General features: G+C 42.9%; 1 protein-coding gene across 2 annotated transcripts in view; it reads right to left on the bottom strand.

The window, feature by feature from the left end:
- The window catches only part of ADAMTS7 (ADAM metallopeptidase with thrombospondin type 1 motif 7), a 139,775-nt gene that overhangs the window by 21,682 nt on the left and 90,869 nt on the right, over positions 1-27,224 (bottom strand). For both annotated transcript variants that reach the window (XM_073304523.1, XM_073304524.1), the window contains 4 exons: positions 24,732-24,884; positions 23,738-23,911; positions 22,078-22,224; positions 20,853-21,012 (listed from right to left, as the gene is read on the bottom strand). In XM_073304523.1, coding sequence (XP_073160624.1) covers positions 20,853-21,012; positions 22,078-22,224; positions 23,738-23,911; positions 24,732-24,884 — 634 coding nt within the window. The remainder of the gene's footprint in view (positions 1-20,852; positions 21,013-22,077; positions 22,225-23,737; positions 23,912-24,731; positions 24,885-27,224) is intronic.

Below are 27,224 nucleotides of genomic sequence, written 5' to 3'. Positions count from 1 at the left end.
TAGATAAGCTATTACCAGCAGGACAGTGGGGTGGGAGGAGGTATTGTTTCATATTCTCTGTGTGTATATAAAGTCTGCTGCAGTTTCCACGGTATGCATCCTATGAAGTGAGCTGTAGCTCACGAAAGCTTATGCTCAAATAAATTGGTTAGTCTCTAAGGTGCCACAAGTCCTCCTTTTCTTTTAGCATAATTATGATGCGTTTTGTACAAGATGAGTCATGTGAGGTGTCATTGGAAAGTTAGGATTTGCTGAATACGATTATCCTATTTGTATACATGGATCATGTTTGTATCAAAAGTTTATGAAAATTGACTATGGATCTGTATTTCAAATGGGTTACTCTGAAAAACACCCACGGCCAGCCTTTCAGGTACAGCAATGAAGAAGCCAGACAGTGCTAATGGCTCATCAACAAAGACAACGGGCTGTGGAATAGCTCAGCCTTCCAGTGGACATTTCGGCCAGCCTGTAAGTAATGGCTGCTATGACTCTGCAAGGGCATGTGACCAGACCATATGACTCTGGACTCCATTTTGGGTACCTGTATTTTTCCACAAATTGGGCTGGGAGCTGTTTTTGGAACAAAGGGTTCCCACCATATGCTGAAGCTATATAATGCAGGGAGTGACCTCATCTATGGTTCTTCACTCCCCCACAACTCAACACCTCAGAGAAGTTCTGAAAGAAAAGGACTTGGAATGGGGGTGGGGATCCCAAGCTACAAAGCAAGTGCAGCTTGTGCCTTGAGAATCTGCAAGCCTGTTTGTATCATCAGCCAGATTGAGAAATTGCTAATTCATATCCAATCTTTCTAGTAGTTTAGGCTTAGTTTGCAGTTTTGTTTATTTACCAGGTAACCTGCTTTGATCTGTTTGCTATCACTTATAATCACTTAAAACCTACCCTTTTGTAGTTAAAATTTGTTTTTTGTTTTAATCTAAACCAGTGTGCCTTTGACTGAAGTGTCTGGGGAAAATCTCAGCTTGGTTTAACACCAGCGTATTGTGCATATTCCTCTCCACATTGAGGGAGCGGTGAACTTTATCAATGAACTTGCACTGTACAGTGCCTGCAGCCCATAATGTCCCTTTTTTCTCCACTTTTAAAACTGAACCCTTCACTCAAATCTGTGACCATTCTGGCAGCACTACTTGTGCCACTAGACTTCGGGTCCGTGACTCTTTACTGGAAACCGCATTTTTCCATGGTTTAGAACCTGGGTGCTAGATTCAGTTTGGAGAGGCACTGTGCAGACAGCTGTGGACATGGGTGAGGAGGTTTAAAAAAAGCAAGCCCCCAAAAGACCTAACTGAATGTAAATCCAAGTAATTGGGATCAGTTTCAGATGCTGACACATCCTGACTTCTCAGTGGCAAAACCCACTGAGTGAACCTCTGAGTGACACCATCTGCAATACTGGTCTCAGCCACAAATTCTGCCCTCTCTTCTTTGGGTGTCCCCCCACCTACAGATCTGAATGACACTGCATGAGGGCCATCACTCCCTGAGAAAGCACAGCAAGGCGGTTCGGGTAGCTGAGGGTCAGAAGTGACGAGTACGACACCTCCGCTCAGCAGTCTGCACTGACCAAGCCTAGGCCCCGGTCCTGCACCCAGTGAAGTCAGTGGGACTCTGCACTAGCCCAGAAGTCTGTGCTTACACACGTTTGCAGGATCAGGGTCACAACAATGTACCATATGCATTTAGTTGATATTGAACTGAAACCTGTGGCCAGAACAGATGCTCACTGGTAGGAGTGAATGAGTTAATTGACAACTTCACTAATACCTCTGCAATATTCTTACTGCTCTGAAAAATCATAATAAAGGGTCATTTTATCCTGGACAGATGAGATATGAACAAAAGGAATCACACACACAATGACTATGCATCTCCTGGCATTCACTGTGACATGAGGACATGCTCCTCTGTTTACCCCTGGACATTTTGCTTGAATATAAAGTAGCTGCTGCCCTTGTGTTTCAATCAGCTTTGCCTTCTAGATAAAAGGGCTCCTGTTACTTGGTACTCCTGCTGTGGGATTTGTTTCTTAGTTTGCTTCCAAGGCTGTAATAAAACTAGATGCACTGCATAGTTCTTTTCCAATTTTCTGCCTAAGTGTTTGGAGAAATTCTTATCTGATGATGGAGTGGTTAATGTGGCTGAGATGACCCTCTGCATTGCTCCTGGGCTCAAAAGGGTAGGGCAGAGACACAGGGCACCCAGCAACCAGCTTTACCGAGGCATTTGCTGGCTCTCTTATCTCACTGGCAGCCTTGTCTATATTCCAAAAGCTGCTTCTGCTCTTATCTTCTAGAAACTGTGGTCGAGAGTGTGACATCCAGATAATAGTTCTGAAAGTCAACAAGAAATTGTGAGGTTTTCATATGAAGGCAATGCTCATAGCTGAATGGAAGTTCCCATCCAGCAAAGCAATTGGCAAAGACTAACATCTCTGCACACCCACAGACAGGGATTTTTTGGGCGGGGTAATGGATTTTGTGACTGGAAACTGAAAACGCTTCCAGCATTTGCAAACTGAAATTTTCCATTTACCCATGGACAGCTGCACTGTGGGTGTTTTTCTACCACCCTCTCCAAAAATTTAGCTCCATCTAGGGGTGAAAGGTGATTCATTTTTCATGCTGTTGCAGTTCCAAGCATTCTTACAGCAGACACTGCTAGTCACATGAGGGGACATAAAACCTGTGTGTTTTGCCCAACAGTAATACAACTGTAAGTGGACAATGTGCTAAGCCACACAGCTCCTGAACTAAACTTTGACTTGAAAGCATTTTGAAACAGGTTGGGTAATGACCCATGAACAACCTCCCACGTGTCTCTGCTAGCTTTTCTATTGCTTCTTTGGAAGAGAAGCTATACAGTGTGCATAGCACACAATACCATAAATGAGTGGAAATCTGGGGATCCTGTACCAGTGATGGGTGAACCCCAGAAGGCTTTAGTGACTTAGTGCAGTTTGGAGAGGGAGCTGAACGTTCAGATACTTACTGGAAGCTCTGGACACTTCAGAGGCTTGTTTTCCCTATTTCACTTCCCACAATTCTCCAACTGGCTCCAGTTGTGAGGTGGGTTTGTGCTGGCATGGAGTGGCACATTGGCCCACCAGTTCCTGAGGGTAGCATCAGTTCCCACAGAATTTGAGCTTTCATTTAAAAATAAATTTAACTTCTAGCCCTTATGGTCATGATGAAAACTTTGAGTGTGATCTGATGCAGAGCTTTTAGACCAACGTAGAGCTTTATGGACTACATTTTATCACCAACAGCATTTACACTGTGCCCACCATTGCAATATGCAGCCTCTCAACATCACAGGGGAGAAATGAAGGGCATTCTTGTGCAGGCAATGGACTGAGACTCAAAAGATCTTGGTTCAACTCCTAGCTCTGCCACACGCTTCCGGTTTGACTTTGGACCAGTCACTTAATTTCTCTGCACCTCAGGTTCCCACCTGTAAAAGGAGCTAATAAATCGTTACTGCCTCGGCGGGGTGCTGTGAGGATAACTCTGTGAAAGTGTGTGTGGTTCTCCAATCTGTCTGTTCTGTGGGTCATGTAAGGACACAGATAGATACGATCATCTTTGCCCACAGCTGGATGGGGATTTAAAATTAGAAGCTGGCTTAAAAATAACTTCTATACGATCATTAATTAATTTATACCGTGGAGACCGAATAGGATTCTGGCTTTAATTTGTTCTGATTCTCTTTAATTAGAGTAGAGATAATTAAAAGTGAGATGTTTGTTTATTTTTGATCTCTTTGCCGCCTCTTTTAAAAATTAGAATTATGATGTTTTTAACCTTTAAACTGTGCTGAATTTATTTGCATGTTTATGGCCAACATAAACATAGTCACAGAAAGAGAAATAAATGATTTTGCTGATATCATGGGAGCTTATTTTACAGAAACGTTCTCTGTTCTTCTAACACAGACACAGAAATGTTGCAGCCTTTATGACTCCTGTTCTGTAAAAGCTGCTTAAAGACAAAAAGGAGAATACAAATTTATGTTCATGCCTTTTTCTGGGAGCTTTTACCTGTGGATTTACATAGCTCTCACTTCCTGCCATGTGAAGGTTTTGTTACTCATCGTAGTTTGGCAGGAAATGTTTGTGTTTCCCACTGATGTTTCCTGCCCTGAGCTATATTGAACATCCTTGTCATTTTTAACCAAGAACTTTAGGGTTTGTTTTTTTAAATAGACATTTGTGTGTTGAACATGTACTCAAATGCTTATTCTAGTAAATCCATAGCTATATAGCTCAGTATTTATATGGCCCTCACCATAGTAGTTTCTGGGAAAGTCTAGGATATACACTTTCTTTGTTTGTTCAAATAACAAAACATTTCCTTACTACTATTACTAATTGAATTTAATTGAACATTCCTTAAGTGCCTTATAGAACTACAGACTCTGTACAGACAGGGATTAGCTATCACTAAAATGCAGCCACCTTTGAGGTGGAACAAGCCAGTGATTATAACCCTGCCAGCAACCCTACATAACCCTACGTGACAGTTAAAGGACAGGTCTGATTGTATTTAATTGAAGCAACAAGGGACTTTCAAAAAGCAGAATGGAATTGTTACCCCTATGGAATCTGGACAGAAAGCCTCTGCTATTGGAAAGGAGATAATTAATTACAAGAAATCATCAGGACCATTAGTTTTTCATATGAAAGATCTGATTCAAATCCCATTAGTCAATGGAAAGACTCCCATTAACTTCAATGGGTTTTGGATCAGGACCTCAGAGGAAGACTGCCACCTAATTACATCACAAACACCACTTAGAATCATAGAAGATTAGGGTTGGAAGAGACTGCCGCAAACTTGCTGAGGGTGCAAACCATCCCATCATCCAGATCATTAAGAAGATGTTGAACAAAACCGGCCCCAGGACCGACCCCTGGCGCACTCCGCTTGATACCGGCGGCCAACTAGACATCAAGCCGTGGATCACTACCCGCTGAGCCCGACGATCTAGCCAGCTTTCTATCCACCTTCTAGTCCATTCATCCAATCCATACTTTTTAACTTGCTGGCAAGAATACTGTAGGAGACCATATCAAAAGCTTTGCTAAAACCAAGGTATATCACATATATAGATTTCCCTATCTTCTTTTTCTTTGGACTTCTCCAATCCAATACAGTATTAATCAGGTCCAAAGGTACTTAGCTTAATTACAGATCTAATGAGATTAAGCCTGAAGTAGTATACGGGCCCTGACGTAATGACAAAACTAACCTTAAAAGTGTGACCCTCCTCTAGTAGCACGGCTCTACTCTACATTGCACCTACGATGGAAACAAAATGGATTTGAACTTACAGGTACATGCAGCAGTAGAGAAACGGCATTCGTTTCTAAAAATATAGAAGTTAATTTTCTAATACAAAAGTTATTGCATCCAACATGGCATAACTTTACTTTGGACCTCATCATGATGGATACAGATAAATTAATCACCGGACTGTCTGGAGGTTGCCTAGGGAGCAGGGATCATGACCTGATGACATTCAATATGGGCAAAGAGAAGAGAGTCCCAACTAGTAATATAGATACTTGGTGCTTCAAAGGGGCTAATTTCTCAAAGAAGAAGAAAATTGAGTGAAATTGACTGGGAGGAAAAATTTAGACAGAAAGATGTGAATGAATATTGGGAGTTCTTTAAGAAGAGTTTATTAGATGGCCAAAAAGCCATGAGTACACAATCAAGAAAAAGGACACCTTTGGCTAAAAGCCTATCCTGATTCAGTGGTGAATTGAAGATAGCCATTAACAATAAAAAAGCAATATATAACAATTGATAATAACTGAAAAAAAGGGGAAAGAGCTAGGAATCAATATAAATTTAGAAGTTTATTAAGTCTAGAAAATCGATAAGAGAAGCAAAAGACATCAGGAAAAAATCCAAGGCTAGCAGGATTAAGGACAATAAGGAGGTTTTTAAAGTATATTAGGAACAAAAGAAATCCTAGCAATGTTATAGGCCAATTAGCAGGTGGAGATGGTAAAATTATTAATAATGATACAGAAAAGGCAGAATTGTTCAATAAATATTTCTGTTCTATTGTTGGAAGAAAGCAGGATTTCACATAAAGGATTTCACCTGTATCACATGAAGATAATGAAGTACTTTTCAGTTCATTAGTAACCAAGGAGGATGTTAAACAATATCTAGTAGGAATAAAGATTTTTAAATGCAACAGGCCTGTATAACTAGCACCTCAGTCCTAAAAGAGCTGGCTGAGGTGATCTCTGGCCCTCTGATGTTCATTCTTCATAAATCTTAGAATATCAGGAAATTCCAGAAAATTGGAAGAGTGCTAAAGTTGTGTCAAAATTCACAAAGGGGCAAGCAGGATGACCTGGGAATGATAGGCTGATTACCCTGACATCAATCAGTGGAAAAGATGATATAGGATTCAACTAATAAAGAATTAAAGTTTAGGAATATAATTAATGCCAGTCAATATGGTTTTATGGAAAATAGGTCTTATCAAAAAACCTGATTTCATTCTTTGTGAGATTACAAGTTTGGTTGATAAAGGGCACGGAGTAGAAGTAATATACTGAGACGGTTGTAAGGCATTTGAACGAGTACCACACAATATCCTGATTTTAAAAAATTAGCACTATACAATATCGATAAAGCACTGGCTAAGAATAAGAACTGGCTAACTGAGAGATCTCAAAGTAGATGTCAGTGGGGATCATTGCTGCATGGGGGTCTTTCTAGTGGGGTTCCACAGGGATTGATACTAGGCCCAATGCTCTTCAATGTTTTCATCAATGCTCTGGAAGTAAATATAAAATCACTGCTATCATTTGTGGTGACACAAAAATTGGCAGAGCGGTAATGAAGGACGATGGACTAGCCACACAGAACAATCTAGATTGCTTGGTCAGCGGGGCCTGTTCAAACAAAATGTGTTTTAATACAGCTAATTTCAAAGTGATACATCTAAGAACAAGGAATGCAGGCCTGGCCTACAGAAGTGGGGGCTGTTTCCTGGAAAGCAGTGACTCTGACAAGGATTTAGGGGTCATAGTGGACAAGCAGCTCAACATGGGCACCCAGTGCGATGCTGTGACAGAAAGGGATAATGTGATCCTGGGATGTCTAAGCAGGGGAGTAGTGAGTAGCAGCAGTGAGGTGACTATCTCTGCATAGGGCATTGGTGAGAGACTACAATCCTGCATATGGTTCTGGTGTCCACGTTTTTAAAAGGATGTTGAAAAATTGGAGGGGATGTAGGAAAGAGCCATAAAAGTGATTGGAAGGCTGGAGAAAATGGCGGACAGTGAGAGACTTAGAGCTCAATCTGTTTAGCTTATCAAAAAGAAGACTGAGAGGAAATACAATTGCCAGGTATAAATACCTTCACAGGGAGACACTTACCGGGTTCTAAAGAGTCTTTAATGTAGCCAAGAAAGGCATAAAAAGAACCCATGGCTGGAAGCTGAAGCCAGACAATTCAATTTGGAAATAAGACACACAATTTTACCAGTGAGAGTGATTAACCACTGAAACAAACTACGAAGGGCAGTGGTGGATTTTCCATTTCTTGACATCTTCAGATCAAGACTGGATGCCTTTCTGGAAGGATACGCTTTAACCAAACAGCAGTTATTTGTGTCAATACAGGGGCAGTGGGGTGAAATTTAAGGGTCTGTGATACACAGCAGGTTAGACTAGATGATCTAATGGTCTCTTGTCGCTGTAACCCTATAAATATGAGTTAAGGCTATAAGTAACTTTGATCTCAGCAAATTAAATGAGTGGTTCACATTGCTTGGATTGGTTTCTCTGGATTGCATGTAAGCTACTCCACCAATTACTGAAAATGTAAACATGGGCAAGGTTACTTCTCGGGTTGTCTAGTTTCACCGAGGATTTTCTTTGCCGAAGAGATGATAAATACAGGTCTAGTGGAGGTTGAGTCTCTTTGTGTCTTTTGTTTGCTATTTCTAACTTTTTGGGGGTTCTGTTTGTTTTGCAGTCCCTTCTGCATCCCCAGAGATAGTAGCCTGGGGGCCTTCATTTAGACGGCAGTGTAGCCTCCCATTCTACAGCAAAGGCCCAATACACTCCTTCAGCTGAACTTCTCAACTCTAGACACAAGTAGCTTGCACTGGATCTAGCTTTTAATACATTCTTTGTTAAACAAAACTCTGAAGGGTTCAATGTTCCTTTCTGGGCAGACAAAAAGCTCTTTTCCAGACACATTAAAGTGATAAGGACGACTAATATTTAACAGGCTATTATCGGTGACATCTAATCCTCTCATTATGTTGCTTTTGCTTTTCAGTAATGTTAACCCTGGCAGCCCCAGAGAGATTGTCTGGTACCATGGCATATGTATATGTTTCTTTGACAGATGGTGAAAGGAGCAAGGAATAAACAAAGTCCCTGTTACATAAAAGAGCATTATGCCTGTAGCCAAGGTAAGTAAATAAAGCCAGTAAATAGTCTGCATTGTTCAGGTTAGAGACAGAAATGTCCAGGTCTAGTCCAGCATCTCCAGGGGTCAGTGCGGGATTGTGCTTGATGGCACATTTTCTCGTGCTTAGGCCAGGTTTGTTTTAACCATTTCAAGTGATGGGACATCACCACTGAATTGAGTGGCTGTTTCACAATCTAACCGATCTTCCTGTCAGCAAGTTTTCTTTTGATATTCAGTTCCAACTTCCCTTCTCTTAACTACATCCTATGACTTCTAGTTCTGTCTCCTTGTACCACACTAAACAATTCCCCTCCACCCTCGGGGCTACTTTCAAACCAGTTTTACCCTGGTGAAAGGTAAGTGCCTTCCGTGGAGTTGCTCCGGATTTGCATTTCTGAGAGGACAATTCCCCTGTTGCTGTTTGCACACATCAGAGATTTGTAGGTGGTTTTCATGTTCCCACTTAATTGTTGCTTAGCCAAGATATCTCTGTTTAGCTCTTGTGCAAAGCACACCTTCCAGCCTCCTAATAATGTTTAATGTTCTCTAAACTCCCTCCAATTTCTCTACATCTATTTACTTAGAACCGGATGCAATAGTCCATGTGCTGTCTCCCAGATTATCCTAGAGAGAAGTTATCACTACCCTGCTTTGTGCCATTGATATTTTTATGCTGTAGCCACTATTCCACTGGTCTCTTTTCTTGCCATACTGCATTGTAAACCTGTAGCTAACTTACGGCCCATTATCACACTTAGATCTCCTTCTGCATTACTGCTTTTCAGATTGCTGGCTCCCACTGATTGTCTAAATTGCAGCGATAGTTCTCCAGATAGATTCATTGGCTATTACCAAGCTGACTATCATACTGTTATTTCCTGCCTTTCTTTCTATTCACTTTATTACATCTCTGTCCTCACTTCTATCTGTATCACCTCCTGATTTAGTAACTTCCATGAACTTCATTAACACTCTGCTAGTCCCTAGAGCTGTATGGTTTGCTGTTTAACATTGCCTTTGTATGTGGCACATCAGCCAGTTTGAAATCCATGCGACAGTGCTCCTTTCCGAGCCAAATTGATTTAATGTTGCAAATAAGATTTCATGAGACATTGGATCAAATGCTTTCCTCGGTTTGTGTATATTACATCTAATGCATTCCCTTCATTTACTAATTCTGAATTTTTATCAGAAAAACAATCAAATTTGTCTGGTCTGATTAGGTCTCTGTGAGCTCAAACTGCTCACTGCTAGTGTTTCCATTATCCTCTAATGAACGCACACATAGTCTCTTAATAGTCTGTTTGATGAGGGGTTGAAATACGTTGTAATTGACAAGATAATTTCTTTCCTTTTCCTGATCATCAAAACCACATTTGTCTTTTTCCAATCACCTCGTACATCCCAAGTGTTTAAAAATAATTTTTTTTATTACTCCTATTCCTGTCGTGCCCAGAAGGCTCCGATCAGCATCAAGATGTTATTGTGCTAGGCGCTGCACAAACACAGATCTAAGGGGTAAAATCTGATGCTGTTGCTTAGAGCAGCGGCTCTCGACCTTTCCAGACCCCTGTACCCCTCTCAGGAGGCTGATTTGTCCTGCGTACCCCCAAGTTTCACCTCACTTAAAAACTACTGGCTTACAAAATCAGACATAAAAATACAAAAGTGTCATAGCCACAGTTACTCAAAAAATTGCCGACGTTCTCATTTTTACCATATAATTATAAAATAAATCAATTGGAATATAAATATTGTCCTTACATTTTAGAGTATAGTATGTAGAGAAGTATAAACGAGTCATTGTCTATATGAAAGTTTAATTTCTACTGACTTCGTTAGAGCTTTTCATGCAGCCTGTTGTAAAACTGGCAAATATCTAGGTGAGTTGATGTACCCCCTGGAAGACCTCTGCGTACCCCCAGGGTATGTGTGCCCCTGGTTGAGATCCACTGGCTTAAAGTGCGTAGCACCTTATTCCATGAGTAATCCCACTAAGTGAACAGCATTGCTTCACTGCGTCTGGCTCTAAAACGACAAGTGACGTACAAAGAGAAGGGAAAGAAAACACTAAAATATATGCAACGTATACGCACAATTTTTATGTGCAAATATACTCAGATGGTATAAACCAATGCAGCTTCGTTGAAGCCACTGACTAAAGCTACACTGATTCACACCAGCTGAGGCTCTGACCCATACATTTTTCCTGGAGTTGCCTGAAGCCTCGCCATCACTTGTTGGCTGATTTCTTGCGCCATTGCAGCAGAACTCTTGAGAAGATTTTAAAGGAGGAGAGGGCCCTGCTGCCCCTCCTGCTCAGCCCATTGCATGGTTCCAGGCACAATGGGTGGTGTGGAAGAAGGCACAAAGGCAGCTGGGACAATGGGCAGGCGGGTGTTTAAGGCTAGGACTGTTGGCAGTGTGGAGAGAAGAGAGGTAAGGTCACAAGACAGTAGTTAGAGGGAGAGCTGCAAAGGGCCTCAAGGGTGAGGAAAGAAGCTTGAACTTGAAATGGCAGACATGGAGGGAGGGTTCATTGATTCAGGAATGTCTTCTCGGTGTATCCTGAGATTGTGCTCAGTTCTGAGAATCATCCTACTCGGTGCCAGTTACACCCACCACAGATCACAGTTGTCACTGTTCAGCAAAAGCTGTAATTGTTCTTCCTACTTTTCCAGACTCCAGAGGCAGCTCAGTACATTACCAGGCCTCATCTTTTGTGGCAGAGTAACTCCATCTTCTGTCTAGTTTTTGAACATTGGAAACAAATGTGAAATGAAAAGGAGTACTTGTGGCACCTTAGAGACTAACCAATTTATTTGAGCATGAGCTTTCGTGAGCTACAGCTCACTTCATCAGATGCAATGCTGTAGCTCACAAAAGCTCATGCTCAAATAAATTGGTTAGTCTCTAAGGTGCCACAAGTACTCCTTTTCTTTTTGCGAATACAGACTAACACGGCTGTTACTCTGAAATGTGAAATGATTTTAGTTAAGCCAAAGTGCCCAGTTCTCCTCTAGCATCAAGTGATGTTTTGGCTCTGAGCGAAAGTGATGCAGAAGTTCCACTGAACTCATAAGTACTTAAGCTGCTGCTAAGTGAGCTAACCTTTCCTCAAGGACAGGAATGGAAATATTCAGATACGTTTCACAAGAAAGAAATTCTACTCTGTTCTTTCTACTGCCAAACTTTATGGTGAGCAACATTATGATTCAAATCTTTCTCCTTAAAGCAGTGTTTATCTCACTGCTCATTAAAGACTTTTATCATAAAATTCTGATCTACAATTCAGGATAACAGAGAGAGAATTGAAAGACATGAAATGAAAGCACATGTATTTGGCATCTGTTCTATCTGATTTCCATCCCACATATGCCAGGCTTTGTCCAATAAAAAATCACCAACAGAGCAAGATGAGAGATTTTCTAGAAAGGAAAAATGCAAATTGTCTGGTGTTTCTCCTTCACCCTATATTAGGGTTAGGTTTTGTTAGCAATGTTTTTTTTATTTGAAACATTTACCCCTATTCACACTGAGTAGCACCTTACTCTAAAAGTAGCCCCGTTGATTTCAGTGGCATTACTCTCCGGTACGCCACTACTCAGTATAAGTAAGGGGGATCACAATCAGAACCATTAGTCCTAATAAGTGATCATTACTTTAGTGTACATTTGATGGTCTCCTTCCTATATGTGATATTCTTATGAGAGCCTTTTAGATCTTTTGAAATGTAATAAATAATGCACAACATAACTTCTTACTATGATGCAGAGCACCCAAGTAAAATAATGACATACACCTAAGAGCACTACCAAACTTCTTGCAAATGTAGATGTGTGAATGTTGACATGATACTTCTTTGGAAGTAGCCAGTTAGTATTTACAACTCTTCAATTATGAGCTTCTAAGATACCAACATTCCCCTTTCGAATGGCGAAGTGCCTTTGATTTTTGAGAAGATCATCCATGCAGTCCCTGTGGACTGATGAGGTCATACTATGAGGCAGTACTGGGTAGAGGGAGGAGAAGAGGATGCACCCCCCTCCTGCTTGGCAATGTGCAGCCTCCGCAGCCCACACAGGTGAACAAAGGAAGATTTCATAGCACACAAATTATTTCTGAATTCTAGCAGCCCAAGGGAGGACCCCTTGCCAGCTCCAGACTTCTACTTATCTTGGGAGTGGGAGAATTTTAGTTTAAGCCTTACAGGTGTGTGCAATTATATTATTTGAAGTTTTCATCTACTTTTAAAAAGTTACACTATAAACATTTAAAAACAATGTTTTTACCAACCTAGATGTGCTCTAACAATTTAGCACCATTTTGGTGTGTGCGGGGCACACGGGAGGAGACTGCTTCTCGGATCTGATGCAGATTGAATGAAGGTATAACTTGGATGTGCATAATAATGGCTATAAATAATCGAAGGCATTGAAAATTCAAGAAGTGATTTCTTGTATTGTAAATGTTCTGGACAGAATTATTTCTATGACTTGCTGACTACATAGTCTACTCATCATGCTACCTGGCCACAGAATGCTTTGGATGGAATCAAAGTATAACTGTAGGCATTGGATAATGATACTGCAAGCACAAAACTTTCCTGAAACTGAGATCTCTCCTTCTCTCTGTGGTTTGTGCAGTTATTATTCCTCCTGGTATGGCCGTCCTGCTTCTCGCTCAAGGTTTCTTCAAAATGTCCCTGGGAATTCAGACTCCCCCGTATAGGAACAGTACAAATATGCTTCCTCCAAAATTTAAATAGGTACATAACTGCAATTATGGCAGCCCAGCTGCACAGTGATGAGGGGTAAGAGTGGCAGAGGAAAGGAATGTTAAATTTTCATGCAACAGATCAGAAGATCAACTAGCCTTTTGTAAGCAGCTCTGAAGTGACTGGTTTGTGGAAAAACCCTGCAGCTTCAGGGCTGGCTTTCTGATTTTATGTGTTCCCAAAGGTTGATTATCTGCACAGCCTGACTATCATAAAAAATACTCTTTGCAGCTGTCAGCTACGTAATAGTATGATGGAACAGAGTGTTAGAATAGGCTAATTTATGGAAATAAGTAAATTTCTGTCAATCTGATGTCTTAGATTCATTCTACTGCCATAATTACTTAGTTGTATTGCAGAGCACTTTACTTTTCTCTAGGTTATAGTAGCACAATCTGATTTGGATTCAGCCCCCAAAATGCTCCTGAGTACATTCCCATGCACCCACGAAATCTGGGGGAAAGAGCAACAAAAACCAAAGATGATTACAAGGAGGGTGAATAGTCAGAGCCACTTAAGGGATAAAGGCTCCTCTGCCACTTTCCAGATGACTCTTGAGAGGCACTAAACAGTCCAGACACTCAGTGGCAGCAACTTCCCCGTCCTTGGATGTATAAACAGGGTGATATTGAGTAGGAATAGGGAGATTATATTATCTCTGCATTTGGCACTGGAATCCCGTGTCCAGTTCTGATGTCCGCAACTCAAGACAGCTGTTGATAAATTGGAGAGGGTTCAGAGAAGAGCCATGAGACTGATTAAAGAACCGGAAAACAGGCCTTCTAGTGAGAGACTCCAGGAGCTCAATCTGTTTAGCTTAATAAAGAGACAATTCAGGTGACTTGATCACCGTGTATAACTACCTACGTGGGGAACAAATGCTTGATAATAGAGGGCTCTTCAATTTAGCTGACAAAGGTCTGACAAGATCCAATGGCTGGGAGCTGAAAGTAGACAAATTCAGAATAGAAACAAGGTGCAAATTGTTAAGTGAAGGTAATTCTCCATTGGATCAACTTACTAAGGAGTCTGCATTACTGGACACTTTAAAATTAATACTGGACGTTTTTCTAATAGATCTGCTCTTGTTCAAACAGGAATTAATTTAGGGCAGTCCTATGGCCAGTGTAATGCAGCAGGTCAGACTGGATGATTGCACTGGTCCTTTCTGGCCTTAGAATCTATGAACTTTTCCTCCCAGCCTGCCACTTGCAGCCCCAGCAGCCAGCCAGTTTGGCTCCCTTCCACTGTAGCCAACTGGGGGAGGGCTGAAGGTTTGGGGGAACTGCCTCCAAGCCAAACAGCAATCCAAAAGCCAGCTGCTGTCACTGAAGTGGGCCTGCCACACCTCCATAACTGGCTCCTTGAGACAGTCGCTGGGCCATGGCCTCCTCAGTTTCCTGTCCTGTCTGCTTCCCTTATCCCTGCCACAGAGCAGGAAGTGAAGGCAGGGGGCTGGAAAACCAAACTATGGTCTAAAATTAAACGATGCAAATGGAGGTTTACAAACAAAACAGGCTGGGAGCTGCCTGGTCAGAAATACTCAAATATTGTTGGATTTAAAGGGGAGAGATACTGGCACTTTAGATAACCTAGCTACAAATCCAGCCATTGTTTTTTCTCCCCTTCCTTAATCCAAGAAACTGTTTAGTCCCACTTAGTCCCAGCCACATTCCATCTCTGACAAATGGGGGTTGCTCTAAGCTGTATTGGTTCAGAGATTCAAAGAAAGCTGCCCGTGTTATTCATCTGGGGCAAAAATAACTTGGATAACTTTCTTTTCACCTTGCTGCTGCTGGTGACTGCTGAAGCTGGTTTGGATAATTTTTAGACCAAGCAAAATAAGAGAGCGTGGGGAAATTATGATTTACAAAGCAGTAAAGGTTATAACACGGTTGTGTGTGATCAACCACTGCAAGCATTCAAGTACAGCATGTGATATTCCTCCGAGTCTGTCAGGGATGTAAGCAAAGAGGCCTCACAACTCGCTGTGTCAGTGACTCAGCGATATTTAAACTGGCCTAAGTGGGGTCAGAGGGTTTGCAGCCACTTCTCCCCTCCCCTGCATAGTGAATCTCCTTTCACTCATGGTAACTGCATGTGCTCAATGTCAATAACATAGGTGACTTATAGCAAGCTGGCTTTTGGGACATTGCAAAGCTGCTATCTGAGCACAATGAGCAAGGGGCACTATCGCTTCACGCAGCCACAGCTTCACCAGGTTTTGAAGGGTACGAGTGTCAAGGTCTCTCTGACCAGAGTGTGTCACACAACAAAATGCTACACGGCCCGCTGAGCTGCCCCCAGGACGCTTTGCAAGCTTCTTCTGAGTCCAGTCACTTAACTCTGCCTGCAAACTCCACCACCGTAGTCTGTTAGGAACCTAGCCACGCCTTTCGTAACATGACATCCCATGGCTCTGAACCACAGCTGCCCGAGGGAGTGAGGGCCGCTTACGAGCAGTGGACGCTTTCTTGATTGAACCAAAATGAAAAGAAAATGTGCATCAAAATTCTAAGAGTCAAGGAAAGAGCCGACTTCTTTAGGGATACCTCACGTCAGCTTGTCTGTATTTGGACAGGCTGTTTTCACAAGTAGGTTAGGTGACTGCCCTGTTCTCACAATCTGCAGCGTGTATTCTTTGCTTTGTGTGGGAAGCAGAGTCCCAGTAAGTTACAGTTGTTTGCACGACTGGACTGAAATAAAGTTCAGAGTCCCTCTGCAATGGGCCACAGGAAAACAATTGCCTACTGCCACCAATTTAACTCAGGGACTTCTTAGGGGACAGGTGGATTTAAGATGATTTTACTGCTTTCAGTTTTTGACCTAGTTTAAAACGGTGAGAGTTTAAGGATTTTTCTTGTTTGCATCTTGGGGAAGGATGGGTGGAGGTAGAATGGAAGGCAGAAGAGGATTTAGTTTTTCACATTTTATCAGTTGCTCTGTGTAAACTCTACAAAACTCTCCCAGCTAGGGTGACCAGACAGCGCGTGTGAAAAATCAGGGGTGGGGTAATAGGAGCCTATGTAAGAAAAAGACCCTAAAATCGGGACGTCTGGTCACCCGAGTCCCAGCACTCCTGCATTTAGAGTAATGAAATCCCAGTGTTTTGGGTTTTGCTGCATTTCAAAACACATGGCTATGAACTGGAACTGTTCAGCATTAACCCAGCTCTTAGAGGAGCCTCTGATTGCTCCTGGGCATTAACCTACATTTCTGGCTCGAAGCTCCAAAAGGTGAGTTCAATCTACAGTGCAGGTAATTCATCTGCAATCGGTTGGTTCTGGCATATTAACCCCCCATTCTAAATGCCTGTATTTTAACCATGACCACTGACACCTCATTAGCCAGCTTTGCACCCCACCTAGTTTGCCTTGTTGCATCCCTAATCAGTGTGATCTGGGTCTAAATTCCAGACCGTTTGTTAACCCTTCCATGGTTCGTATTCAGTCTGGGTGAAAGGAGAATGTGATGGGCATGTAGGGGCAAGGCCACCAGCCTGGCCCAAGAACCCCACGCAGCCCAGAGACTTGGCATGGCTGTTAACAGCTGTACCCCGGCGCAGCTCTGACGATAGACAGAAATAATTGCCGGTTAAAGGTTTCAGAGTAACAGCCGTGTTAGTCTGTATTCGCAAAAAGAAAAGGAGGACTTGTGGCACCTTAGAGACTTGAGCTGTAGCTCACGAAAGCTCATGCTCAAATAAATTGGTTAGTCTCTAAGGTGCCACAAGTCCTCCTTTTCTTTTTGCCGGTTAAAGGTTACTTTAAGTGGTTTATCGTATCACTGACAATGGCTACCAGACCCCCTGCTGGCTGGCCACGATGGGCTAGATTATGGCATTCACACTGCCACTGTCCTAGGAAAGGAGCATCGTGGAGATGCCCCAAAGCATGAGAATTTCCCCCACCTTGAGTGCATGAATTTGAACCATGAAAAGGGTTAATCATAAGTGCTTCTTGTGCAGCCTCCACCCTGAAAGGATCATTGTGACCTGTCCTTTACTCAAGGAAACACATGTAGCAGGGGTCATTTGCTAAAGGGCCCCTTACATCACTAGGGCCCTTTGGCACACATTTCTCACTCTATGCCTCTGGCATGAGGCTTTCCTAGGCTTATAGAAATACAGTCCTATTACCATGGGGAAGCGACTCATCCAAATATATATCAGTGCAGAGATATTTTGAGCCTATTTATCACTGCTATTCAGCATGAGAACAAAGGGAGGAAAAGGAAGAGAACAATCATTGTATATTGCCATATGATTTTCCATCCACAAGGACTATCAATCGCCCGAGGTTCCATATTGGCAACGTTTCTCTCTGCTGTTTTCCTTTTTAATGACGTGAAACCTCTGAATACTCTGATTTGGACCTATGTGCACGTCAGCTGCTTGCCTTGCCTTCCCCAAGCTAGATATTCCTTGGTGCCATTACAAAATAACTCCAGTCAAGGACCCTGCAGACCTACACACCCATCTGCTAGGCTATTCAGATGTAGAGAGCTGAAAAACATGTGTCCACAAACTGCCTAAAAAACATGCATCAAATCTATGACCATTGAAAGGACTAAAACTTAGCTGAAAACTCTTTTTATTAATAGGAGAAAACCTGCCTTTAGTCAGGGGTGGTGAACCAGGCAAAAGGGAACATTCCAGCTGCCCCAGCTTGCTGAGGAGGTGCGAGCGATCTGCTGTTATCAATGCTCTGCATTGTATTATTTTAAAGGCAAGACTGTCATCTCCTATTACGTTAGCATCCTTCAGAAAGTTATGTTAATTTCACAGATGAGAGCCCCCCGTAAATATACGAACTGGGCAAAACTCCTCCATTCACGCCACTTTCCTGGCCAGTGCAGGGATCTGAAAGGGGACTACACATTTCCCACTAACATGAGGAAGGGGGCAGGAAAAGAGAATAAAATATCAGGGGTTAATGAAGGTCCTAAAAATACATTAAAGCCATGCATAAAAAGAATGATAGCTGCTCCTTATAAATGTAATAAAGGAATATAGCTTGGAAAGGCCCAAATTCTCAGCCCATCAACCTGCCAGAGTAGCTGGGCTGGGTTCTGGGTAGCGCCGAAGGGCTGTGGGACACCCCCCTTTCCTTCCCTACCTTACTGCTGTTCTGCAGCTCTGATGCTGCAGCAGCTGCCAGTGTGCCCCCTCGGCAGGGTAGGAAGGTCTATGCAGTGTCTGATCCAATAGCATTGCCCCATGTGTGTTGCTGCCTGGCAGCCACTGCTCTGTGGATGTCCATGCCACAGGCTGCATACGCCTCCCTCTTTATATCACTCCCTTCCCATGTAGCAGAACTGTGTTGGCTCCACTTTGCCAGGCAACACTCTGCATAGCCATGGTGGAGACAGAGGGCAGGATTTTCCCCTAAAAGATTAGGTTTGCCCATTGTCTTTCAGATTACCAGCCACAATCTGCTCCCTCCGGTTAGTTACCCTGAAGGGTTCACACGTGCAATGTGAGGATGGGATAACACAAACAATGGGAGGCTTTAAGTTCTGTTAGAAACAATATTTACATTGACTGAACCCAGAAAATGCACCGTGTGACAATGTGGTTTTCAGTCCTTTTCAGAGCACAGCTTAGTAAGGGGCAAAGAGACCATAAATTCAAGGAAGTGCATGCCATTTAAACAACATTTACCAACAGTGTGTGAAATGATGCAGCACTATATTTCCCTGTACTTATTATAGGAAATAGCTGTGGAATCTCAGATCCTGTGGGCAAATGTTGAGTTTTTATCTAGTTACTGGTTTGTTCAATTTTGCTGGCTGGTACAATATGCGTTCTGGAATGTTTCCAATCTCTACAGGAAATATGGCAATTGCATTATTGCACAGATGTGCCGAGTCCCGCACTGTAAACCTGGAACTTACTTCACTCCTTCGTAAAACTCAGTATTGAGGGGACTTCTCCTGTATGGCAGGACAATTACGTAAATTAATATGGCAAGTTCACGGCACAGATGTTTAGGAGGCCTGAGATCCTGAAATTTCATTCTGTCTTTTCAGACGACACACTGCGCATTGCGCATGATTCATATCTGAAGTGGCATAATAAATCTTCACCATGCAATGCTTGACTCCTCGCTGAGTGGGTGGAACTGCAGGCTGACAAATGTTTATAACATATGAACTAGTAGTGTTTATTTTACACACTAGCCAGTCCTGATGAGAGGACGAGGAAAGCCAATGAGATGGCTGGGGGGGGGGGGGGGGGAGGATGTTCAGATCAAAAGCTTCAGTCTGTTTTTCCCCCCCAAGTAAATTCAAATTTTTTTGCTACATTTGCTCAGAATTAAATACTCCTTCTCAGAAACAGAGGATAAGGGGCCTGATCCAAGACCCACTAAAGTCAATGAGGGGCTTTCAATCGGTGCTGTCCTAACTGCACCTACTGGCGTCCCTGGTAAAACTCATTTTGACTTCAAACAGAGCAGAGTTAGTCCAATGCTGAGCACTTTTGAAAATCCCACCTGTAGCGTACAGTACAATGTCTATCCTGCTACTTAATATGAAAATGTGATAACCTCATGCAACATCTGCTTTGCAGCCAGCCAGATGTTTTCATGTCCAGTAAAACCATGTTTTCTTGTAAAGCTATTTCTAAATTCTGACATCTGTTGGACATTACGTAAAGCACAATGCTGCATCACACGAACAACCTCGCAAAGGGTTCAGTCCTCCAAGGGGCTCAGTCCTCCAGCCTGATCCAGCCACGCACAGAGGCATGGGCTTAATTTTAAGCATGTGAGCAGTGCCATTCATTCAAGTGCTTTGCTGACTTGGGCCAGAGTGTTCAGCACCTCGAAGGATTAACCCCCCAAATCCCAATTCTCCTGTATACCAAACTGGAACATCTGGATGGTTTTTAAACCATTCCTGTTGCCTCATAGAAATATCATTGGCTCTAAGGTTGAACAACAGCACTGACATTATCGGTGCTTAACTGAAAAGGCCAGATCTGCAGTTGGTGTAAATCAGCTTAGCTCCATTGAAGGCAAGGAAGCTACTGATTTATACAAGCTGAAGATATGGCCCAGCTTCTGTGTATTGTGGCTGCTATAATATCTTTACTTATTAAAGGTGAGCCCATTGTTACATAGTCTGAGTATGGCTAAATTTAATCTACTGTCAACCTTTAGATGATTAATAATTCTAAATTGTGATGACAAAAGGTTTTTTATTATAGCTTTCCTAAATGGGCTCCATATTGTGTGTGAATCCAAACTGTTTTAGCTGTGGCATCATTACAGGGTTATCAACAAGATTGCACTAGAATACAGAAGTGATTTAATGCAAATATTTATTCTGAATGCAATCCCCCACTTTAGAGTTTCTTAACTGGAAGCAAAGTTCAACTGTCTACAATTCCCTTAGATCATAACAAACCTCAGCAGAGTTCATGAAATGCAGAATTTCTACACTGGAAAGCCTTGCACAAGCCCTTGTGCAGCTTGACTCGCTTAAAGAGAAAAATATGTAATGTTAATTTCACTGGCAAGAAGTATATTGAATCCCTGAATTTTCTGTGCTCAGTTTTTGAAGTCATATGACCCTGCATTAGTTTTTAAACACTTACTTGACTCGCTATGGTCACAGTCCTGGGGATTGCACTTCTGGGTGTTCTCTGGCCACTCTTCGTGGTCACATAGGCTACTGTCTTCTTCAGCTTCACCAGTGTTTGTGTTCATGCACTTCACCTGTCGCTGCTGGATGCCACCACCACAGGGAGCTGTGCACTGCAGAAAGTTAATTAGCTGGGATATAATCAGCTGCATCCAGAATTAAGGTTTATTTTATATCTGTTGCTGCTGGATTTGAGACTGCACTTAAATATTGATGCGCTACATCGCTATTCACAGGTTTAGAGTGGCACCCGAGCAAAATTCCTACACTGTCTTTGTAGAACTTATTTCTCCTTTATCCCCTGCTCCAGTTAGTTCTGTTTGTATAGGATACAAAGGCATTTCTGTTGCACGTAACCCAGAGTTTTTGCACACAACGTTAGCTTCCGCTAAGTGAACAGACCTCGATTAATTCTGCTGACTGAGGAGGTGGGAGGCTTCTTGTTTGGCTGGACATGAGGCACGGTTAGCAACACATGTCCATTAACCTTTATTTTCTTCACAGCTGGCCTGGCTTGTCCAGTTTTTACAACGTACCTGGTCAAAACAGGACTTCTTTAGAAACCGAATTCCCCCAAGTGCCTTTTCTCAGCAAAGCTAGTCAATGAGAATCTCTTCAGTGTGGTTTATTTTTGTCAATATTCTGTTCAATTTATTGAAACTGAGTCACTCACAATACGTCTCCATTCACTTCTCAGGTACATGCACATGGACTGGGACGTTGGTGTGCACTGAAAAGTTTTACCACCATAACTATGGCAGTGAGGGGTGTGATTTTTTGCCAACATGGTTATGTGGGGAAAAGCCCTAGTATCGACACAGTTATAGTGGTATAAGGTGATTTATACCAGCGTCTTTATTTCACTTTCCAAACCAAAATAAGCTAGACTGGTAGAAGCACGTTTATACATCTATACTAGGATTTTTTTGCTGCTTTAACTAAGCCAGGATAGTTAAAGCGGCAAAATGTTTAAGTGTAGACAAGGCCTTATAAACTCTGTTATCAATTGTGTGCGCTTGATTGCAGAAATCAGTGTTACGGACCAGGTGGTATAGTAGGTGTATGCTTATCTGAGATTAAGTCCCTGGAAAACTGCTGTACAAAAACAATACATGTGATTAAATCCCAAGAGAAATTCAGCTGCAGGAGACATTTATTTCCCTTAAACATTTGCTCACCTCTCCCCATGATCCCACTACCCATTTGGTACATGGGTGAGTGTTGCAGGGTCTTGTGTTATTTGGCCTTAACATTTCATCACACCGTCCGAATTCTGGACACGTAACTAAGCGCTCCTGCTCACCTCTGCCGCATGACTCAGAGCACTAAGGAGAAACAAACAAACCATCAAATCAGAATCAGTCTGGAGTACCAGAAAGGGAAAAACACCCCACTTACTCTTTTCTTATGGAATTACAGTGTGAAGCAGCCCTAAGAAAAATTTGCCTCCAGTGTTGAATGCCCATTTTTGTGATTATAACTATTGTCGGCGCGTGGTTTCATTTGTGGAAGTGAGGATACTAAATGGATTTGAAGTTTGGTTCTTAGGCACACACAGCTTTGTAAGATTATAGCAGCTTTCAGCTCATATACATTTACTACTTCCTAGATCCAAATACTTAGAGGGTCAGATTCTGCCCACAGCAAAGCTCACACAATACTCCCACTGACTTCTCATCAACGAGAGTCGGACAAGCTGAACCGAGTGTGGAATGTGGCCTACAAGCTGTCTGGTACTACTGTGTACTTCTTAAATAATAGCCATTATACGCTGCACTATGGGGCTAAGCAAAAGTAAAATGCCAGCGAAATGTATTTGCAGGGAAGGGAATGAAAAATAAGTGCTGATGTGAAACATCACATCACAAACCAGACAAAAAATATATTTACTGGATATACAGATAAGAAAATGAATGGGGCATCTAGTGATAAATGGATCCAGGTTCGGAAGATATTTGACTGGGAGAGTGTAGAGTAAACAATAGATTTCAAGGCCTTCAGATTCCTTTTTTTAGCTGACAGGCTACTTTTAAAGCTGAAGGCAAAAATGAACATGGAATAAAAGATAATGGGCTAATCCCATGCTGCAGTGTAAGCATGGAGGTTACGAAAGCAGAACTGTGTGTGAGGACTGTGCCAAGCTCAGACTGATGGGGAAGGAGAAAATCAGTGAAAAAATAACATTTAATTAACCATTTAAACATTTTTCTGTGGAATCTTCCAACTGAAGATACCCCGGGATGCATCATTATGTGGCTTCACAAATACCAGAAGTCTCCTTGTAATCTCAGAATGCCTCTCCCCAATGATATCCCAGAATGCCTCATTCTGTGACATCTCCAGCAAACAAGGAAAAAATAGGAAAGGAAAACAGAGAAGTTACAAGCTATTTTGGGGCTGACAGCCTTCACCAGCCTGCTTAGGGTACCTCCTGGTGGGAACTGCAGATGGCTAGCAGATTTATTAGCACCAAATTTATTAGTTTCCTAGTTTGTGGGGCTATTGATCTGCCCATGGAAGCCTATGGGGGCAAGTGGAAGAGAACAAAGAGCAGCAGTTGCCTACTGGAATTTCCATTAGAACATTCAACACGTGTCTGAGATTAACCCAGTTTTCATCATAGTTTGGCAGCTCATCATTTAATAGACACTTGATAGTGTTTGGTTATTTGCAAACAGCTATTAAAACATATTGAAAAAAACTTGGTCCATCTCTCCCTTCATGTATTCCTTACAGACAGGCCCGCATCAGGACCATCTGAACTCTAGGGAAGTTTGGATCCGGCCCATCTCTGAGGATGTATTGCATGTACCTTCTCTCTCTAGAAATCCCCCTCACCTCTCTCCAGGATGAGGTATACCAGTCCAGACAAGGCTTGGTTTGGCAGGGAGTCTGCACTGGGGGCTTGTAGAAAACAGCTTGACAATGAAAGGGCCGCAGAAGCCTCTGTTCTCGGGTGTCAATGCAGTGCACGTCCCGAACCTTCAGTCCCCCTCCGCAGTTCTTGGAGCACTGAGTAAACAATACAAGGAGTCAGGCTGGTGGAGCAGAGGCGGTAACAGTGTCCAGACATGAATCTTTCTGGCAAAGTTGAGTTTACCCAGCTATTAAAGAAATGAATTGTCAAGCTCTGTCTTTCATTAACTCTTTCAGGTTTTGCCTTTGGGTCTCTCCATGATTGTAGCTGGCCCGAGCTGGAGAGGGTCCTAAGCACGACTTCCACCACCAGTGCTTTCCACTCTGGAAGGATTTTATTTGCATTTTTAGTGGTGACAGATTTTTGAGGTCATGTCCCCACATCCACAGATCTTGAAAGTTAAGACCTATTAAAATCATCCACAGTAATCCTGCCATTCCAGGAGCATTGCCTACCATTCATTCTCAATGGGATTGTCCAGTCTAGTTTCAAAAGACTTGCGCTATGAGGGGTTCTTGTGAAACTTTCTGGGAGCCTAAAGCCCCCAAGGTATTCCCCAGTATCCTCCCACAACTCTCCTTTCTTTAGCTTTAGCCCATGCCTCTTTTGACCACCCTAAGTGATTCTACTCCTACTTTTGCTGACTCCCTTCCAATCAGCGCTATTATGTTCCCACTTAGTTACTCTTTGTGCTCGCTAGGTTTCCTAGTTTGGGCTTCAGCCCCAACAGGAATGTTTACGCTGCTATTCTTAGCTTCGCAGCCTGAGCCCAGCGTGTCTGAGTCAATTAACCCTGGCTCTGAGACTTGGGTTTTTCTTTGCAATGCAGACATACCCAGAGACACCAATAAAGGGCAAGGAGAAGGGAAGTCCAAATACCCTCCGTATTTTTGGTTTGAATATCTTTATGTTTACCTTACTCCAGTCTCCAATACGCCACGAGGAACATGGTCTCAGGTAACACCTTCGAGCAGGGACAGGTTTATTTGCAGCAACACAATCTTCATCTTTACCTGTGCTACAATGCACTGTCCTCCAGCTAGCTCCTAAGCCACAGGTTGTGGAACACTGGAACACAGTCAGTAACACAGAGTAAAAATTAACCCCTGCCTCCACCCACACACGGAAACCAAAGCTCAGCAATCAGGGAGTACTGAGCTACAGAGGCAGCAAAGCAAACAACTTGTCTTCATGGAAAAATCCTATGGAATTTGACAAAGATGAAATCACAAGGACGCAAGAAAAATTAAATGGGATTCTGCAGAAATGTGTCTTAAAACCTGCAGGGCCCCGTTCACCACTGGATTACTGCAGGTCAGTGGTGTTACATCTCTGTCAATGCAACAGTGAATCACAACCACAGAATGTAACAGAGAATGAAAGCCTTTCTATAGAACATTTAAACCATCCTAAAGAAGTTAATCGAGAACTTTATCCCTGCTAGAGAAGTCTTTGTGTTAGTTTACAAATTCCCCAGCAAGAGTCTCATTCTCTAATCAATTCCTAGAGGACTTCAGGCTTCCTTGTGTTTTGGGAGGAAGAAGAGTAGGAAAGGAGCTTCTCTACAATAACTTTAGTTGTGTCTGCTCTGGCTGGGACACTGTGTTCTTTCTTGTCCACTCCAGCTTTGCCTTCTGTATTGCTTTACAGAGCCATGTATTTGACTGTTACTTGGCATTACCCACCAGGAGTTTGTAACTGATTAGGAAGTAGCTGCACCTACTGGGCCATGAAGTCACGGGGTAAATGGGTGCAGCTCCAGGGTCTTTAGTTGAACAGGGTTGGATTTAGCCTGGTTAATTTTAGAGTTTCATTTAATTAATATTGCTGGCTTCATTTGTTTAACTGCTCTCTGGAAAGAAACTCCTCCTCATTTCCTTTAAGGCCAAGCATTCCTTTTTTTTTGTAGTTCACGTCTCAAGTCTTTTTATGTGATACAAGTTCTGATAAACTTCTCTCTCCTATCAGTCCCCTTCCAAAGTGTAGAGCCTGCATCTTGTTCTCCTCTCTGGCCTTATCTCTTGCATCTTATTTTCCAGAGCACACATTATTCTCATGGTTATGCAGCACTAAAGCCTAATTACAAGGAGACTCTTGAGAAGTTTGGGTACAGAACTTAAGAATTTGGGGACAATCCTTAATATCAGTCTAAGACAATCAAGCACACAAGATGTATAAAAAAGTCATTGAACATGGGCATTATTCTAGCCCTGCATCAGGAACTGATGAGCCACATTCAGAATATGTGATTAAATTGTGCTCTCGGTTAAACCAGCATAATTCTGTTTCATTGCTGTGACATAGATGTCCCTGAGCAGATAAGACCCACTGCACATTGGGAGTTCTGTAAAAGACATTCCTGACAGAGAAAGTGCAGCGGAGGGAAATTCAGATTATTCTGGGGAAGCAGAAAGGCACACTAATGTATGTTTTCTTTGTGCTTTTTTGACTCTCACTTCATTACCATGCAATGAATTGCATCAGGCATTTGTATGTCATTGCAAAGTCTACCCAAAGAATAGTCATAGGAAGCTATCGCCTTACAATAAAGGGACACTAATAATTAGCGACAGTAGCTCAATATGCAGACTCAGTGCTGTATGATTTTTCTGGTAAGTTGTAGTCTCGATGCGAATAGAATCCCTGTGATTTTACCATGTTTTAAGGCTCTCTCACACAAAGGTGTAACCGAGCTTTCTGGGGCAGGGTCTGCATTTTACTGTATGTCTGTACAGTGCCTGGCACAAAAGGGCCCTGACCTGACGGGGCCCCCGTGCGGTCCAGTAATACCAATAGTGGAAGTGAACTGGAAGCCCATTTGTGGTCTGGAGCACGTTTTCTTGCCTGCTGGCGCACTGCAGTACTATATATGTAGACGCTGGGCGAAGTGGAGGGCTGGGCCACATCACCGCTCGGGAGCTGGGGAGGGCTGGCTCTTGGGGTGACATAACCCTTCCCTGTGAGGCTTTGTGCACAATGGGACTGTGCAGGCCGCTCCATGCTTCACCAAGTTGGGGCTAAGTTAGGGTTAGGCCTCCAGTGGCTGCACAGCGTGTGGGAGGGAGTATGGAGCCTTCTCCCTGCTCTCCCGCTTGTGAGGCCAACGGAAGGGCTGGTCTAACCACAGCCTTTGTGCTGGGGGGGGCACAGGCTGCTTCAGTGGGAGCATACGGCCCCAACGGGGATGGGTACAACAGCACCCCCTGTGCACCAACCAGCAGAGCTGGAGTGTGTGCAGGGGAGGCAGGCCACGTCCCTTAGGAGCGTAACAGTGTGTGTGCTCGCCCGGGCACTGGGAAGCTCTGGCCAGCTTCCTGCTCTTGATCTCCACCCCCGGACAGGGCACCTCTGTGCACCACCCCTGTGTACCACTGGCACCCTTCCCACTTGATTCCTTCTGCTAACACC

Source organism: Lepidochelys kempii, chromosome 10 (genome assembly GCF_965140265.1).
Source record: "Lepidochelys kempii isolate rLepKem1 chromosome 10, rLepKem1.hap2, whole genome shotgun sequence".
NCBI classification, from domain to species: Eukaryota; Metazoa; Chordata; order Testudines; family Cheloniidae; genus Lepidochelys; species Lepidochelys kempii.
Note: the sequence above shows the minus strand (reverse complement) of the source record. Positions and strands in the feature narration are given on the sequence as shown.